The sequence below is a fragment of the Melozone crissalis genome, unplaced genomic scaffold, assembly GCF_028551555.1.
Source record: "Melozone crissalis strain CALT ecotype California unplaced genomic scaffold, PUWL_Pcris_2 ptg000016l_1, whole genome shotgun sequence".
NCBI lineage: Eukaryota > Metazoa > Chordata > Aves > Passeriformes > Passerellidae > Melozone > Melozone crissalis.
The window spans coordinates 11,391,315-11,410,971 of NW_026535794.1; the positions used below are offsets into that span (position 1 = coordinate 11,391,315).

A 19,657-nucleotide genomic window follows, 5' to 3' on the forward strand; every position below is an offset into this window, starting at 1 on the left:
TGCTCTAATGTCTGTCTTCGAGAAATGCCTGGGATCAAAATGTGAGTAACTAGTTAAAATTCACTTTAAAACAATTTGCTGGCAGCAAAGTCATGCACAGCTTCCTCTGAGAGTTATAAATGACTGTTCCAGGCAAGGAGGAATGAGCAGCACTGGGTCAGGTGTCAGGGAAATTCTTTGTGCCACCTACAAACCCAGGCTGTGGACTCCAGCCTGCTCTGGAGTAGGAAAGCATTAGCATGTTGAAGCCAAAAGTACGAGATTTATCAGAGGGATTAAGATTCTGTGCATGTGGCAATCAAGGAAAATACAACTCAAACACTTCAAGATTATTATTTTTAATTACTAATTGCTTCTCTTGTCTAAAATCAGACATGTCCCGCCGCGGCTTTGAAAGTGCAGCTGCTCCCACAGAGCAAAGTCTCGAGATCTGGCAAAGGGCTGGGAACTCTCTGAGGAGAGAGGAGAGAGGGATGTGTGAACTCTCTGAGGAGGAGTCCTGCCTCTGAAGCCTCCACCAGGCAGAGAGGGCACCTAGCTGGTCTCCAGCAAGGCACAGCTCAGCTTTGGCAGTGGGCAGAGATGCTGCTTGTGCCCAGCTCAGCAGCTGATCGAAGCCAAGGCAGAGTGAGATCAGGGGGAAGCAGCTATTCACCCTTGTCCTAAGCTGTGCATCATTGGATCTTTCACTTTTTTGTTAATGAGAAATGTTTTCTCTTAAGGCTAGGCTTTATCTTTTAAATATACTTTATGTGAAAAATATATCAACATCACTAGAATTGCCTATTTGGTGACAATTCTCTCTCCTGCCATGTTTTAATCAAGAAGTTTACACAAACATAAAGAGAATGTGTTATTCATCATAACCCTCTTTCTTTTATCAACAAAACATGCTGTTATTCATATGGCTCTGGGATTCTGTTGCAGTTTGGAAATTGAAATCTTCAAGGATGATTTAAGGAAAATGTTGTGGGAGAAGTCAGCAAAATATGTAAACAGAAAATGAACCCCATGAGACAGAAACAAGAGCAATCTGTCAATATGGTGACAGATTTTCAACCACACTGTGGTTGGTATAATTCTAGAGAGGCTGTGATTCCTGATGCACCACCAGATACATTCTAATTCAGCTTCTGGAGCTCTGGAGTCCTGTCTGGAGCCTGGTCTTTGGATGAAGAGATTAATTCTTGATCACCAGAAAGTGGTTCCTGTCAGCCTTAAAAATCTGAGGATTAAAGTTGTTAAATTACTCTGAATAATTTTACAGCAGTGCACAGAACATACAATATTTTCCATTTTAGTATTCTTCTCTCAGCACTAACTACCCCTTCTCAGAGCTGTGATTGCTGGATCCCTTTTATTGCAATTTTACAGGTACAGAAATAGAAATTATCAGAGTGAGGTGATTTGCCCTGGTCTGGTTAGAGAAGGCAGCTTGCAGGATCATGGTAAGAATTTAATTGTTTGCTACTCACACAGAACTGTTCAGATTTCTCTTCTGACTCTAAGAAACTCCCACAAGTCTGAGGACTTCCAGAAGTCTCACAAAGATCTTAACTGGACCTGGAGCTGTCTCATAAGCTTTCTAAAACTCAGCTTATGAGTTTTATCTGTAATTCCCATTCAGTGGAAGGGCAAATTAGACTAATTTAGACCTGAGTGGGTGTACTTTTCACCCACAGAGATTTTTCCCGACTATGGTTTGATATTTTCCACTCAAAAATCTGTGCCTTACTTAGGTGCCTATCTGTGGCTGGCTATGGGATGTTGGGGTGGAATGGGGGGATGTCCAGGAGCATGTGTTCTCTTTTTCCTGCTGCAGAGGGCTTTGGAGACACCACCATTCCTTGGGCTGGACAAATCCAGGGGAAAGGAGCTTTTCTTGCTGAAATTTTCTACTGTTGTTCTGAAAACTTCTCAGGCATGGTCTTTTGCTGATTAATGTAGCCTTTTTATCACGTCTGAACATTGCATCCAAATGCAGTGTTTTACAAAGCAGCAAAAGCCATAACAAAGCAGAATCAATAAATACAGTGCAATGCCCTGTGGCTATTCCAGCATTCTGTTAAAATTAGAATCTGATTATAGCTGGAAACCTGTTTTCCTGAATCTTAACAAACACATTTTGCTTTACATGAAAGCTTTTCAAAGCTGTGGCCAATGCTGGCTCTGAGCAATCCATAGTTTTCAGCATATTCTGTCTCTTTTCCTGGATAGACACACACTGCACTGACACATACTTCTAAAAATCTTATTTTCTACTTTAAACTCCCCCTGAAACAACAAAACTCAAATAAGCAAAAGCAGCCAAGAATATCACAAGGAGAAGGAATTGGGACATTTTCAATGCATTGTCAAAGGCAGAGTTTTCTCATGATGTGTCAGTTCTGACAAAGTTTTAAAACAGAGAGTTAAAAAAGGGAGCTGTCTAGCTCAGCTGAGAGGGAATTCACTGATCCAGGAGCTGAGAGACACAGATTCAAGTTTTTATTTGATTCTAAGTGGCCTTGAATGAAAAAGCCTACCCTGAACTGGGCATGGGAGGAAATGGAATAGGGTTTTCCTACCCCTTGTTACTCATGACCAGAAGATACAAAAAATATAAGATGTGATCCCAGTTTCATACAATTATTTTCTTTTAAGTTTTGCCTGAAAGGTTTTGAGGTTTTTTTTCCAGCCAGCCAGTTCTTTGAGACCTAAAATCTGTCCATGAAGTGGAGCTGTTATTCACCAGTCAGCTTTAGCAAAACTCCACTAAGAACCTAACTACCCAGCCTGGTGGAGATTAATAATGGAATAAAAAGGAACAGCAAACTTGTAATGTTGATTAACTTGTACAGCTTGATTAATTGTACTGAAAGCTTCAGGACTTCAGTGTAGTGAAATGAAAGCCTCTTTCCAAGGTGTATCCTTAGCTCCAGCATGAAAATACCAACAATAAAACCATGAGTGCTTTCACAGCTCTCCTAAGCCTGGACACCACTGGTTTCTCTGGCAGGTTTAGGGGCTGGAACTGACCTTTGGGATTGGCAAAAGGTTTAGCATGACAGGTCATGTAAGGCATCAGACCCCTCCTTTGGGTTACCAAGTAGATGGGATTTCCAGAACACGTGACCCATGTATTTGCAGCCCCTCTGGCACTGCTGCTCTGTCTGAGCAATGCGTCCATCTGAGAACCAAGATCCAGCTGCTGCTGCTGCTGCTGCTGCAACTTCTTCCTCAGGTGGCTTCAGAAGGGCTCAGGGTTCACAGCAAAGGGCTTGGGCCAGTCACTGCCTCCATTTTGGTACCCTTGATAGGAGTTTTTCCACCCTTTTCCATTATTTTCCTCCCCGGCAGTCTTGGATGAGCAGAGAGTGAGTAGGAGAGGCTGGGGGAGGAAAAGCTTCTTACAGCCCTGGAGATGGCTCCAGCCAGTGCCTGCAGGTCCTGTGTGGGTGCTGAGCGTTGGAAGAAGCAGAGGGGCTTCACTCATCCTGAGAGTTTCCCCACCCCTCACAGGCTTTATGTTGCTGTCTCTCGCCCACTTCCCCCTCACAGCTGAATATCACAGACCCACTCTCCTTCAAACTTTCCCATCCTGTCCCAGGGTCCCACTGATTCCTCTCAGCCACACTTTCTTCTCCTGAAATCCCTTTGCCCACCTTCCCCAGAAGAAGAAAGTTCTCCCACAGTGCCAGCATGGATTTATTTTAGATGCTGGAAAGAAATCTTAGCACTGTCTACACACAGCATCAATTCACACCTGAAAAGCCCTGACCTAAATCAGACCTGCAGGACTTGTGGGGACACAGGACCACCCTAGCTGGGCTGGGCTCTGCTGTCATCCTGCCCATCCTGAGCAGGAGCACACTCCACCTCTGCTCCAGCCATGGGTGAGGCGTGTCAGTGAAGGAGAGAATTAACCTGAGGGAACTGTCCTGTGGCCATGCTGTCCCTGCCAAGCTGACTTGAGTGAAAGCAGTCACACTGAAACAGCATTTCAGCAGCCTGGGAAGATCAAGATAGAAAACAGGGCAATTACATACAAACCTAGTGCCTGCTAATAGTCCTGAGCAGGGACATGAGCTCCTTGGCAGCCCAGGCTCCAGTCAGCTGTAGAAAATTGCTGCATTTCCTCTGTTTACTTTGGTAAACTGAGGCTGGGTCAGTGGCACAAGCAGGAGGGGCCATTGCTTCCATGGAATATGACCTCAAAGGAGCCTGACAAAGGGTGCTGTGCTCACACCTGAACTCAAACCTTTTGGATAAGACCCAGTCCAGTCTTAATGAAGGGAAAGGGTAATTTCCTTCCACCTTCTTGAATGATAATTCCCTAGCCTGTGAAGTAATGCAAGAGCCTCTTGCTGTATCTGCAATTTCTGCAGCATCCTTTATATGACAAAGCAATCTGGGCTGACCACAATAATTCATCCAGTGCTGGGATTATTTCTCCTGAGGCAGTATTCAGCACTACAGCCTACAGTGGTGTGTGCATTTTTTTAGTTTCCTGTTACTTCTGGGCATGGTTCTCTATGATAATTTTTTTCTGAGATCCCCCAAGGTATTGTTCTGCTCAGTCATATGAAAAATAGGAAAATAAAGCACCTTCACCCCAGTTCCACAGATGGGCCATTCATCAGCATAAAATCAACTTTACAGCCTTGGAGGAAGCTGCTCCATGCACCAAATAGCTAGGAATTTCCAAGATGGTTTCCCAAGCTGCATCAGGCCAGCAGCTGTGACAGACAGATGTGATATCTGGGAGCACTTGTGTAATGGAAACAAAAAATAGTGTCCAGGTCCAGGGGGTGACCTATGGTTATCCGCAATTTTTGTAATGGGAAAGTTTATCCCTTTGTTAGAACCTGAATTTTCTTGTAGTTCCAGATGTCTGATTTCTTTTCAGATCACTGAGTTACTTAGATGGTTCTTCTTGAAGTGCTTCCCCTTTTACCATCTATTTACAAGAACAGAATTTGTTCATTTAACTAAACATGGGATTGGCAAAAGGAAGGCAGAGATTTCTTCCCCTTGCACATCCAGAAATGTTCACCAAACCCAATGGTTTGGGGAGTGGTTCTAGCCCAGTTACTGCCATAAGCATCCTCATTGTATTTCCATCCTCTAACTCCCTGAAGGACACTGAATATTGACTTCTGGCCCTGAGGCTCTCACAACAGTTTTAAGAGATGATCAGACTCCTTAGAGGGTCTGTGTGTGAATCTGGCCTCCTCCAGCCAGTCTGCTCAGGATATGACTTTCAGGGGTCTGGTTTGGGGATGACAGAACCTGGGTCAGCCCCATCTGAACAGGGAATGCTGAGTTACTGCTGTGAGCAGGGCACCCTTCACAGCAGCCCTGGATCTGGGGGTGAACAGAGCATTTTTTTCCGAGAATGGAATGCAAAATGCAGCAGCCAGAATCACAAGCAGGGAAAGCACAGGTCTGCCCAGTGAAAGCACACTTGTGTAGGGAGCACAAATGTGTCTTCCTGGGTACTCTTCAGTTCCCCAACTCCCTGAAAACTGCAGTGCACATCTTCTCGTCATCACATCACCTATCGAGGCAATGATGTGGCTCATGTGGTCACAAACGGGCCCTGCTTAGATGAGAGTTCTGCCAAATGTGTGTGCATGAGAGCTTCAGCACAGCTGTAGGTTAATAGACAAGCAGGAGAAAAACCCCATGTGGAGCAGATGCAATGGTGTGTTTCAGACCTAAAGGAAGTGTGGGATAAAACAGGAGCTGGGCTATCAGGGAGTCAATGGCACAAGGCAATACAGCATGTTAGCAAGAGATAGAAAAGCAGCCCAGGGGAGAAGAACTGAGACAAGCCCTGGGGCAAGATTCTGTTTGTCTCTTTGGTGATCCATGTAGTGAAAAAGAGAGAGCACATCTGTAGAAAAAAGATGGACAATGAGGTAAAATACTGCCAGGGAAGGAGGAGTGGGGGAAGTAGACGATTTTTTTAGCTCAAATTTTCAAGCAATTCATTTTGCTTTTCAAGACACTTAAAAAAAAAGAAAAGAGCCAATGAGTCAAGAAGCACTAAATTAGCTAGGATGGTGCTGTAGCAAATCAAGGGCTTAATTATTCTGTGGTTTGCCCTAGATTTAGGAGAAAGTGCAAAATATGCAACAAATACCACAGGGTGAGCTGCCCCCAGGGCTCCACCTCACAAGCAGGAGTGTGTGTGCCATAATGGAAACAGCAGCTCCCTTAGGCCCCTCAGGATACCCATGGTGACTGATGCTGTGGTACTGCCCTTGGGAGAGCTCAGAAATGCAGGCACACCTGGCTGAGATGCACATTAAGGGAGAAGGCACCAGAAAGGGAGATGTCCCAGGCTCCCTGACCTGCAGCACTGAACTGATGGAGGGGAAGAAGCTGTGTGTGTGAAGGAGCAATGAGAGTTGTGAGGACACCAGGAACAAGCTGCCTTTTTGTCATATAGCTGTGCTACAACCTTGAGGCTGACCTTAAAAAATGATGGAAAGGGTCTTGAGAAGGAGACTGGAGAGAATGAACCAGGACAAACCCATAAAAAGCACCTGAAACCCCTGGGGGATTTCCCAGTCTCATATTCCTGCAGCACCAGGACCGTGTCTGGTCTCTTGTCCTGACCGTGGCTGGTCTCTTGTCCTGCTCTCAGCTGCTCTGGCCTCTTTCTCCCCAGCCTCCTCCCCTGCTCTCTCAGTCTGTACCTTCTTCCAAAGCTCTGACTTCATTTCCTGTAAACCCATCCAGCTTCCCAACCTACAGGCACCAAAAAAGAGTTAGAAACCCCTCCCTGCTCAAAAAGCAGCCTGGTCCAACTGATTTAATCTCTCTTTTAGATCTGCCTAAGGATGTTATCAACAAACAAGTCAGCTTACCTCTGATTCACAAAGGCCATTTCTTCAAATTAAAGTATGATTTTATCTCCTTGTCCCTAATCTCACTTTCCTGCATGAGGCTGGCATGGGTGTGTGCTGCCTGCACCTCTCCTCTGCATTGCAGCTCTCAGACTTTTACATGCCACAAACTTGGTACTCTGCTCTATCCTCTAAGAAGTAAACTGGGTTTCAAAAGCATGCCAGCTTACGTCCTCCCTTACCAGAACAAAGCTCATAAGAAGGAAATGTGAGGCCTCCCTGAGGGTGCTGGAAAGACACGGTGGATAATAGGAAATTTTTGGAAGGAGATTTGAGAAGTGGATTTTACTCAGTCCCTATATTGATAAAGGCTTATCATATTCCTTCTCAAAACCAAGAACCACATGGTGAGACAACGTTTTTAAATGTTAATGCATCTTTAGAGAATAATCAGTAATGTTTGATGGCTTGTGCTAGCTCTAGGAGAGGTCTCTTTGTTGTTTAAGAAATTAAACAACATTCATCTGGAGTTTCTTGTCATTACAGGATGAAAGAAAGGTTATTTCTTTAGAAAAAGTAAAAGGAAAGAGAAGATGTGAATGATAAACATTATAAAATACTTATCTTCCCAGATGTCTCTGGGATAATGTGAGCTGAGAGGAAATGCTTATCTCTCTGAAGGACAGCTTTTGGCAACTTGGCTTTCTATACAGTGCTAAATTATTTTAAGAGCACAAGACAAAGGTAGAGGGATCTGTTTAAAGGGGTGAATTATGAGCCAGGTGTAGCATCTCTTCATGGTACTGCTACTGAATCACTGTGTAACCTTGGCTAAGCCACACAGACCTTTCTGCCTCAGCTTCTGCTTGGGAAAATAATTGGTGTAATAGCCAACAGGAAAATTATTTTCATGATTATCTACAAATTTACTGTCTGTGTCATGTAATGTGTGATTATATATTTTTAAACACAGCTCCTTGTGTATCTTGTTATCTACAGAGGCATTCCCTCATTAGCTGGGAGATTTATCTGGTCTGTGAAGGAATCCATGAGCCAAGCAGGGTTCACCTCCAGGGCTGGGTTCAGCTGCATATAATCAGGCAGCAGGGCTGTCAGCTGCCCAAAGCACTGACTTCCTCATGCCAACAAGAGCAGAATCCAGCCTGGACAGCCTCTGGTTGCTCTTGACAATGGACCACATTTAAAAAACAATTACAGATTTTGGTGCTTCCAATTGTGATGGCAGCTAAGGGGTGTCCCAGGAAACCTGCCTTCTGGAAAACATGAGTGCCTTTAACCAAACATAAAGCCTTTTAAAATATCTCTTGATACAGCTATACAGTGGGAGGCCAAAGATCACTATTGTTTTCTGATATTCATAAGCATTCTCTTTTTATTTTTAATTTTGATTTAAGATGATCCTATGTCTTTTCATTTTGTTAACTCATCAGGAATTGGTTGATTTGATTTGGAGTTTTAAGCATTTACTTGCTTTTGTTCATTATATAAACCCTGCTGACACAATGAAGAAATCATGGCAGGCAAGGACCACATTTCCTTCCTGAATAGGTGCATTCTGGTTTTGTTGCCCCAGCAAGCTACTGTTTCACATGTGAAAAAAAATTCTAGCCTGGGCAGAATAATACCTAATCATTGATAAATAACTTATACAAATAAGAAATCACAAAGGAGTGAAACTACCATCTGATGGATTTGCCTGTGAGGAAGTGAGGTCGTTATGCGACCTTGGGTGATTAATTTTACATTTCCATGTCTATGCTTCCTCCTCCATCCATTCTTTTGTCTTGCCTGCCTCACATTCAGGATAGTCAAGGCAAGGACCATTTCTCATTATGTGCACATTTGGCAGCCAGCACTGTGGGCTTTGCAGCACTGTAAAACACAGGTATGAGGAGCAGTAGCTGGGCAGAGATAAGAGAGTGCCTTGTGCATTGGATCATGGGGTGACAGGCATGTGATAACAAGCCACAGATCTCTGGGGTCCCTTGTCCCTGGCTGGGGGCATTCCAGGTGGCCAGGCAGGGACAAAGCTGGTGCAGGGGGAAAGCAACAAGGACCTGGCAGGGCAAGGACAGGGACAGGCATGTCTGGGGAGTGAGGAGGTGAGAGGGCTGGGTTGTGGTGGAGATAGGGTTTGTCATCATGGACAAAAAGCTCTGCAGGCCTGTTGGTGGCACACACTGGCTCAAGACCTGATTTGTTCATCTCATTTTCAGGATCACCTCTAGAGAAGAAATCCCTGGAAAATCATGTGTTTGCTTGAATGCCATAGGTATGGTTCCAGAGACTCTAAGGCTGAGCTGGTGGACTCCAACAAACCCACCTGCCATGCAGTGCCCATGCAGTATATTTGACATAGGCAGGATGGCTTTGGAAGGATCCCTTCCATAAGGGTCTTGCCATTATTTGCTGCAAGTGCAGGTGATATTTGGAGAGAGTCTGGTGAACAATCAACACTACAGATGTGCTGTATCATCTATTGTATCATATCAGTGCTCTACTTCAGACTCCAGCTGCTGCAGCCTGTGAAAATGCAACCCTTCAACCCCTATATGTATGGGTTGTGAGCCCTGAGAAGAGTATATGCATCTCCAGTTAGAGCCCTGATCCTCTGGTCCATGCTGTGGCTTCAAGGATCTTTTTGATCATGGGGATGCTTTCTAAAACACTTATTTACTTTTAGAAATGGTGTTCCTATTAGGGTGAGGTCTCCAATGGTAAGGCATGCAGTGGTTGTGGGTAGTATTTTTTGGAGTCCACCTATTTTTTGGATATCTTGTTTGCCATTTAGGCTGTGAATGATGGAGCCTGAGCATAGGAAGAGCACAGCTTTGAAGAATGCATGGGTTGAGATGTGAAGGAAGGCTAGTTCGGGGAGGTTTAGTCCGATTATAACTATTATTAGTCCTAGTTGGCTTGAAGTGGAGAAGACAATGATTTTTTTGATGTCGTTTTGGGTAAGAGCAGGAAATGCAGGGATGTACTCCCCAGCAGAGCCACAGAACCCCAGGAGTGCAGCGCTGCCTTGCCCAGCTCTGATTTTCCCTGCACACCTTCCCCCAGCACACAGGACTGACTACCAGTTGCACAGACAGACAGACAGACAGACATTCTCTAAAGCCTGTAGTGTTTTTGCTCTCAAGTGAAACCCTTTCTGCCAGCAAAGAAAGAGAGCAAGAAGAATCTTTTAAAAAAACAAAACAAAACAAAAAACAAGAAAAAAAAGACAGAAGGCACAGAAAGGAGGAAAAGGAGAGGGAAGGATTTTCTCTTACAGTCGGTTGTGATTTCGTAGGGGGAGTTAAGGCGCGCGTCTCCGCAGGGCGAGGTGCTGACGTACAGGTGGAACAGGATGTTCTCCCGCAGCCTGAAGCCTCCCTCTTTTAACCGCACGAAGATTGATCGCTCCCAGTCCTCTCGCCGTTTGCTATGATCACAAAAGAGGTTCCAGGTCATTTGTTACATGCCAAATCAGAAACATTTCTGTGCTCTCTCTCTCTCTCCTTTTCTCCCTCTGCTTGTTTGTTTGTTTTTACTAGCACCCGGCATCATATATTTTGCCTAGTGACAGCAAAAGAAAAACAATGAGCTTCTCTAGGTGAAGAAATGTGTGAAGGAGGTCAAAGCTGCCAAAGGGCTTTTGGCTTGCTTACCTAAGATCTGTTCTAATGATAAAATGTGGATTTTTGAAGGGTAGCTCTCCTTCCTTACATGCACGGATGCATAAACAGGCTGATTTTAAAGTGGTTCTGGTGCATGAAAAAATGAGTTCTCTTGGGCTCTCATGTGAACAGCTCTGCTGATCACAATGCCTAGGCACATGTTTGAATCCCATTAACATCAATCACCACAGCTGAGATGTGTGTACATATCCTCCACTAAAAAGGGTCTCTAACAAAGCACCCAAATTTTATGACCACTGCCGCCCCTCCCTGCTCCCCAGGTGTTGCTCTTCTGCCCCATTCAACCAGAGTCACCTACAAGTGCTCCACCAAGGCCAGCAGGGGTCTCTTGGTCACTTGGCATTTTTAGAAATCAGGAGCCATCTTAAGAAGGGTGGACAAAAGTTGTACAGACTTTTCTCATCCGAGTTGAAAAGATACTTATTGAGATGAAGCTTTTATCTTTGCAGTGGTTCAGCAGCTAGATGGGGATGCAGTGCACATATTCCATCAGCAACAGCTGCCCGGGAGGCCAAACCCTCCCAGTGCTGCCGTTTGCAGCAACAGCCCAGCATTAAGGCTCTGCGGCTGTGCAGCTCCTCCCATGAGCTACATTTGGGAAGATATGGGTGATTTCTCTGACAGACAGCTGCCTCTAACATGTGTGTTTGGGCGATGGTCACGATTATAATTTTGAAGGTGAAAATGTGATTGGTGAAATTAGGGCGAGACTCCTTTCCCTCTGATGGCCTGGTCCTTCCCTCAAAAATTCCAGGGTCTTTTTGGAGGAGTATCTCTGAACAGAACAGCACCTGCAGGTAATGATTTTCCTGGGATGCTGTTTATAAGGCAAAATCCCACCTGTTTAATTCACTACAGGACAGCCCATTAACCAAGGCGATTTCTGCGTGTCTCTCTGCCTCCTGATAGTGCAAACAGGAGTGCTTTTTACTCAGCCTTTGAGTGAGTCCTTGGCTTTCATCCAAGCTGCCTCTGCCTGTTTTCTCCCAGAGCAGCCTCTGTGCTATTGAAGCTGTTTGGCTGTCACTCTTCCATGGTTTGGGTGTTTTGTCATTTCTTGATGCCAGGATGCGTTTGCTGTCAGGAGGAATTTACAGGCACATTAGCTCACCTGTCAGGGACAGGGAGTCACACTGGCTGCCGAGCTGGGGCTGCCACATGCTGCTCCTTCATTTTCTGCTGGCTGTGGTGGAACTTCCCAACTGCACTAATTATATTATCGCCCTGATACAAGCCTCTGAAATAATAAAATCGCTGCAAGTCCTGCTGCTTGGACTTTAGAGCAATTGCAGGTAGCTCTAAATAATTCACTGCAAAATCAGCTGGGAGAATACAAAGCTGCGCAGTCCAAATGCCTGCTATTATTACATTAAATCTCACCAGAGTGTGTGGGGGGGCAGCTTACAGTACTTGGAGACAGTTGCTATGTAGGGTTGGAGCAGTCATGCTTTGGGCTGGATTTCAGGAGTTCAGCTTCCATCCTGTTTTCACTGGTCATTGTTTTCCACTGATTAACCTTGCTCTCTTACCTCTTCATGAGCACCAACAAGGGTCTGTGGCCAGTGTGGCTGCCAGGTTGGATGATAGACAGCTGCTCTAAAAATAGTTGGCAGGGCTGGAGGGCAAGGCAGCTTGATTCTCTCCCCCAGCAGGCTGAGGTTCTTCATATCACACAGGGTCCTGACCTGCCTTTAGGATGGTTTTTTAGGAGCTGAACTCAAACATGAGGTTCATTCTTGCATTGTGGCTGAACAGGATTCATAACAAAACTCAGTGAGTATTGTTGGAAAGGAGTTTGGGTTGCAACATCATCTGCCATGGCTTAGTAAAGATTATTGTGCACGGGATGTTTGGTGTATTTCAAAAACCAGGGGGAACCAGGGATCTGATAAAAGTGGTCCAGGTGGAGCACGAGATGCACTTCTGCAAAGTCACCTCTACTCCAGCACCAGTACCTCGTGCCTTGTCTCTGGGACAGGTGAACTGTGAGAGGGAAGATGACTTTGCAGCTGCTCTTTACAACATCCTTTGCACAGCCATACTCAGCCTGCACAAATCAAGGGAGAGAGGAGCCCACAGTGAGCCTGCAGATCCCATTCATTTAGGGAGTGGCATTAAAGTGTCATTTCTGTGTACTGGCAGTGGCTAAAAGAGCAGAATTCATCCCTAAAACTTTGCCTGTTACAAATTTCTGTGGGATTTAGGATTTGAGGCTCATTCAAGTGGAACATTTAAGAACGTGCTAAATTCTAATCTTTTGCTTGAGTTCATTATTCAGCATAACACATGCCCATGTTTTGAGCTGACTTGAAGAAGATACTTTAGCACATGCTTATGGTTTAATATATATGAAGCTTTTTGGTGAAACAAAGCCTGACAAGAAGAGGAGCAGTTTTTCAGCATATAAATGTATTTACAGGAAGTTTCTAGTACTACATACAACAAAAGAGCACCCTAGAGAAACTACCAGCAGGCTTAGTAGATGTGTAACAAGCAGCTGATTTTCCTCAAAAAAGTAACTTATCTGGACTGGATTAAGACTATTTCTTGCTTTTTATGTATAAAATAAATATTGGTTTTCATCTGACTTGCTGAAAGAGCTTACCTTCTGGTAAAATCATCTCCCTGGCACCTGAAGGAAGAACTACAGCAGCAAGCTTACTGTGGTGTTTATTTATTTTAAGGATACTCTATTAATTTTATTTTCCTTTAAAAAAGAAGAGTTGTATTTTCTTGTCTTCCCTATTGGCCAGTTGATATAAATAATACCACTGAAAATTATTTTCCTGTCACCATTGCAAGAGAATCAGACTATCAAATTTGTGTGCTTTTTGATGGTGATTCTTTGAAAAAAGCTTCTCAAAAGGTCTTTCTTGTCCTTCTTTTGTACATCAGAAAATTTCTGTCTTCCTTCTCATCTTTTTCGTGAAAGTCTGGAGAACTGGAGGATTATGGTTGTCATAAAAATGAAATCTGGGAGGGCTAAGGGTTTTAATCATACTGGTTAGAAGCTGACAGGTTTTAGTTGTGCCTTTAGCTTTTATTTAACTCAAGCTCCAGACAATGAATTGTCGAAAGAAAGTTTCCTTTTGAAGTATTTGTCACTCTTGCTTCTTAGAGAGGATAAAGTTCCATTTCTGGAACTCTTTTTCAAGAAAAGTCAGGAGAGTTGCACCTCTAACATTTAGCAATAAGAGGAGAAGGGGAAAAGAAGTAATTTGCATATTGCTGCAGCATTGGCTTGTGGATGGAATTGTCCTGCAGCTTAAATATGTGAAGAAGTTGCTGTATTCTCTTTTTAGAGAAATGGAAAATAAATTGCCCCAGCACATGGCAGTTCATCTCAGCCCCAACAGACACATGAACAGGTCTTCTGAGCTCCACCTCAGAGACGCCCACCTCTCTCCACTGGTAATCAAAGGAGCCTTGGGGATCTGAGCAACACTTGACTGACAAGAAGTAAATTCAGTTCAGTGAATCTCTGTCTCCTGGCCTTTAATTTCATATCCCGGCTCTTAATTTCTCCAACCTGCTTGCCCTTGCTCTTAGAAGCCTTCATGCTACACTCAGCCAAGTGTGTGTTTTGCTTTCACTGAGATCAGCGGTAGTATTTGTAAATTCTGGAAAAGAGTTTCCTTTTCAAAGACAGCATCACACAAAAAAAATATTTCTTGCACTGGAATTTCCTGAAGTTTGAAATCCAGCTGCAAAGACCACACTCAGCAGGTAGTCTTGGTGGGAGGAAGGTATGTGGAAAATAGGAAATACTCTCCACAGAACAAACTTGCCTCTTCCATAGTGAATGATGGAAAATTTAAGTTCTTTGAGTCAAGAATGATCCTCTCAAAAGTAACCATCTTTTTGGTTTCAGTTCATTTATTACTTTTTACAACAGTTTCCTGGCCTAGGATAGGAGTTTAATTTGGGCTAGGTTAACGCAAATGCATTACAACAGCTTTGTGTTTCTCCCAAGCCTGAGGAGATGGTGTGCATGTATTCATGGTGGAGCTGAGTTACCATGTCAGTCCTAAAAGCTCTGTCCTTATAGTATGTGGCAGCATCATGTGTTTTCTCTATGAAAAGAACTATCTTTTTCCAGAGAAAAAGGAGTGAATATGATTTAAATGTGCAGAAAATGCATTTTTTATTTAATTTTGAACCCCCCCATACTGTCACCGCAGGACAAAGCTCCTGATGATGGCAGAAAACTGTGTGTAGCAATAAATATTAAAATTGAAGAATATATCACAACACACAGTTTTCCTTGGACTTTCCTTTCCTTTCCGTGGACTTTAAGGAAGCAGAATCTGATTTGATAGTAACTCCAGCTCTGTCATTCAAAGGTGCTTAGCCTTGACAATTTTGGTTGAGATTTTTATGGTGTGTGCTGGTCAGGCAAGGGTGGTGCCTGGTCCTGGCTGAACCAAGAGTGATTTGAAGTTATTGTGAACAGAGCTCGTGCTTCACTGAGGATTCTGTTAACAAAAGGCTGTTAACATTGATCCAAATAAAGTAATAATATGACTGAACATGTCAGGGAGGTGGATCAATACAATAGTTTAAGATACAGTGTTAGCACTTGTTTCCCAAGAGACCATAGCACAAAGCAAGTACTAGGGCTGCTACACTACTGAAAACATAATAATTTAATGTAAACTTGAAAGCAATTCAGAATGAAATTGAGAGAATATTGTTTTTGATTAAACCCTTCAATGCTCTTGTCCCCCTTTGTTAGCCAAACCCATGTACTCAATATACTCTCTTGTCCTCTACTCCAGCCTGAAGTTAAAATAGCCATTATTCTGTTATTGCTGCTTAGGTGCAACAGTATCACAGGTGCTTACAAGAACACACAATCCTGCTTAGATTAACCCTTGTGTCTGTGACACAATGCAAAACCTTCTGAAGTAAAAGGAAGTTTTTGCACTGAATTTAATGGCCTTCAGGAAAAGTCACATGAATATGCACTCAAGAATGGAGGGTAGAAGAATGACCTATAGAGAAAGAGGTTTTTTGTTTGTTTTCCCTAATTTCTTGGTTTCTCCTATACAATAAATGTCACCTTAGCTTCACTTCTGCTTAGTTTTCACATCATAGGATAATTCAGGCTGGTAAGGACCTTAAATCTCTATCCCAACCTCCTTCTCAAAGTAGTTTGATGGATTGTTCAAGGTTCTATGCACTCAGATTTTGAAAACGTCTGAGACAGGAAGGAGACTGCACAACCCTTCTGAGTGATCTGTCCCACTGCTAGCCTATCCCCATGGGGAAAATCAGTCCTTAGACTGAGCTTCTCTTGTTTCATTGTGTTCCTCTTGTCTGCCACCTTCCCTCTGCACACCTGGGTAAAGGTGTCAGCGCCACTGTGTTGCTGGCTTGCTTTGCTGGCTCTGCCATCTCCCCTGCAGGCTGACCAGGTCCAGACCTGTCAGCACCTCCACACAGCCCAGGTGCTCTGAGCCTGAGACGCTGGGCAGCCTCTGCTGAATCTGTGTCAGATGATTGGTGTCCTTCCTTTGGGGCACCCAAAGCTGAACATAGCACTGTAGATGGGCTATAATGAGTGCTGATGAGTGGTGGATGCACACACACATCCTCTGACAGACTCTTCATACTTCCCAGGATCCTGCTGTTCTCCCTGCTGTTAGGCACACCACTAGCTAATGTCCTGGTTCCTGTCTGCCAAGCCCCACCCCTTTTCAGCAGAGCTGCTCTCCAACCTGGATTTCTTTCCTTCTTGATGGAAAGGAGGAAGGTCATTCTTTCTTCCTTGGTGAGGGACTTTGCATTTGTCCTTGCTAAGTTTTCTGTCAAACCTCCTGCTGGTCCAGCCCTCCAGCCTGCTGGGAGGACAGACCAGCCCTCAAGTATAGTGACTGGTCCTTCCCACATTTTGGTGTCTTCTGCAAAGTTTATAACCAAGCACTATGTAAGCTCTTCCAGATTGCAATAGACATAGAAAAGGCAGCATTCTGAGGTGAGGTATCCCACTTATTACCATCTTCCAGGCAGTGTATGACCCATTAGCCATTTAACTGGTAACAAGGTGGATTTGGCTGAAGACAAGAACAATAATTCCACTGTAATGATTCTACATGCTATAACATTTTAAAACATCATAAAGAAGGAGTAAGTGATAAGCATCTTACATTTTGGCACAAAGTTTGCTGTGCTGTTAACACTCATTGGTTCTCTAGTGAGTCAATGAAGACATTAATGATCAATAAATCACTTCTTTGAGATCTTTCAACAGCAGCAAGGAAGACAGGAAAATGGCTGCATTAAGCAAAATGACTCCCTTCGAGTCTCTGGTCAGTGAATGATGCTAATAAGCCTGCACGTAAAGATTTGTACAAAATCATCAGGCTTCATAAAGCCCAGCTTTATGAGTCATATCTAATCGCTGCTGAAAGAGAATCAGCTGAAGTAAAGCAGCTCGTGACCCAACACTTTAGACTACCTAACTCTCAATTTTTTTTGTGCAGTGTATTGTTCCTTCATCACCTAAACATTCAGAAAAAAATGACATAAAGAAACAAATAGTTCAGTTGTCTGGAGGATGGATCAGTTCCACTGAAGGCCATATAACAGTCCCCAAAAATCGTCAGAATTCAGTTACCTTAAGTGTAGCTCCAGCTGTGAGTAGAGGAAGTGAACAAATGCCCTTCTTGCCACAATCTCTGCATGGCAGTCGTTGACTGCAAGCCCTTGATCATTTATGTATTCCCCATTTATGCATTTGGTACCCGATGACAGCACAACAACCTGAGCTTGCCTGATGTCCAAACCTGTAGGAAGAAAAAAAAAAAGCTGTGAAATTGCTGGGGGTGAGTATGACACCATGATTGTTAAAGTCCTCACAGCACACACTTTGATGTGGCAGCCAGATAGCCCTAATGGGATGCTTGTTAAGGTGATGATATGGCCTTTAGAATATGCAGGAATCTCACATTTCTGTGTTATTAGAATAATAAGGTCTATATTTCAGTCTTGCTACTAATTCCAAGATAAAAGCTCACCATGAAGTTTACTTGTTAAATCAATAACTACATCATAGCAGAGCATATGCTGTAGGGAGGTAATAAAGATCTCCTGCAGTGCTGATAAATGGCCAGGTTTTTATGAGCTGTTGAAGACATTTTCTGGTGGTAGCACATACTCCCTGTAATGTTAGGTTTCACTGCTGTTGCATTTTAAGTAGTAAAAAAAGGGAAGTAATGCTTCTGGGGCTTGTCTTTAAAAATTATGAAGAAAACACCCTAACAGATTTGACTTTCAGTCCACTTGCCTTTTAGTTTCTCCAAGAGCAGCTACATCTCTGAGTGCTCTTTTCAGTGTGGTCTCTGGGATGGACCATTTAGCATTGAGACCAGCTTTCTTCACCTATTGCCTCTCTACATAATGGTGATACATGGATTTCACTCTAAAACATAGCTCATTCAGCCCTGTGGATAATTTCAAAGTAGAATTTAGAATGAACTGAGCCAAAATGAAATGATCTCTTGAGAAACACATCTCTGGACTCATCTCACTGAATGCCAAAGAACAAGGGAGCAGCTCTTGGGAAAAAGAACTTTTTGCCTGACAGATGGTTCCTCTAGAAGTGACAAAGCAGCCTCTGGGTGTAGGGCTGTGTTTGACACAATGGCTGTGTGTGGGCAAACACCTGCACAGGGCAGCACAGCAGCTCAGGCTGCTGGTGCTGCTGTGGCTGTGCCCAGGCAGTGTCACCTGAGGTGCCCCTGATGTCCTGCCTAACATCTGGCTGCAGTCTGGGAAGCCCAGGAGGTTCTGCACACTCCCCATGCAACTCACACAGAAAAAAAAGGCTCAGTGAAAATACACACCCATGTTTAGGTAACTGAATCAAGACCTCAGTGTGTGACAAGTCAAATGAAGACAGGTCTGAGACTGCAAATACCCATAGGAGGAATGGAAACAACCTTCCCATGGGCCATGGTGATGCTGAATCTATGGTATCACTTTAGCTTTAAAAAAGCTTTAGGAATAGTTTTATGGAGTCAGCAAAAATATTTTTTCCTCTTACAAGGTCAATTGAAAAGCAGGAAAACTGAAAAACTGCAGAGATTTTATTGGCTTGGCATGTTTGGGGCCATGTTCCCTTATAAAATCTACTGGTGTTACATGACAAAAGAGTTGAATGGAGAAGGAAATAATATTTTAAACAAAATGATTGGTGCTGCCAATGATTTCCCAGTTAGTAAATACCATCAATAGCCCTTCATAATCTACACACAGCACTGGGACTAGTAGTGGATGATATGCTGTAGCACTGTAGCCATGCTTAATGAATATAATTGCAAATGATATCAAAATTATTTCATGCCTATATCAATAGAAAAGCTACATCAGTAATCCAAAAAGTTTAGTAGTAATGTGGCATTGCAGCATTGTGGCATTTGTAGGAGAGGGGTAAGTATTGTGAAAAATTCAGTTAATTCCATCTGAGCCCCGGGCTGTGAGAGTTTCAGAAGTTGTTACAGGTTGTTACTAGTGACAAAGTACACATCACTGTATGCCTGTGCTGAGAGCTCAAGCTCTATTTGTTACTGTAGATGTGGCCCTAAAAAAGTGTTTTGGAGTATTTATTGGGGAGAAAAAAAAAAAGAGCTGGAAATCTTGAAAACCCAAGAAATGAAGATGGGAACACATGGGAGAAATGGAGAGGGGAAAAAGCCTTTGTGTTTATTCCAGGTTTATTACTAGGTAAAAAGTTGAGGTGGAAAAATAACTCATTCCCTACAAAGACACGTGCTTATAGTCTGTACATTAAAATTGCCTTGCTTTAGGGTCACTGCTTTCATGAGAAAAATAATAGGTATCTTAGATTGTGACATGTCCATCTAGTTAACAGTGTCTTTCACATGGACCAACATCAAACATTTCATGGGCCACTGCCTGCCACTGAGATGTCTGAGTCCCACTCAGCATCTCAAAAAGCAGTGTATATTTCCCTCAACAGTATGTAATATTTTCCTTGGCTGGAAGGCCCATGAGAATCAGCTATTTTTCTGTTCTATTTTTTTTATTTACTACGATAGATAGGGCCTTATTTACCTCAGCACAGAAGGAGTGCACCAGGAGGCAATTCCCTCC

The 19,657-nt window shown here is 43.5% G+C and overlaps 1 protein-coding gene across 1 annotated transcript in view; it reads right to left on the reverse strand.

Annotated features, from left to right (window-relative positions):
* Positions 1-19,657, reverse strand: part of ADARB2 (adenosine deaminase RNA specific B2 (inactive)) — a 308,235-nt gene that overhangs the window by 27,507 nt on the left and 261,071 nt on the right. The window contains exons 5-6 of the mRNA XM_054273803.1: positions 17,160-17,328; positions 10,133-10,284 (exon numbers count right to left, since the gene is read on the reverse strand). Of these exons, the coding sequence (XP_054129778.1) occupies positions 10,133-10,284; positions 17,160-17,328 (321 nt within the window). The remainder of the gene's footprint in view (positions 1-10,132; positions 10,285-17,159; positions 17,329-19,657) is intronic.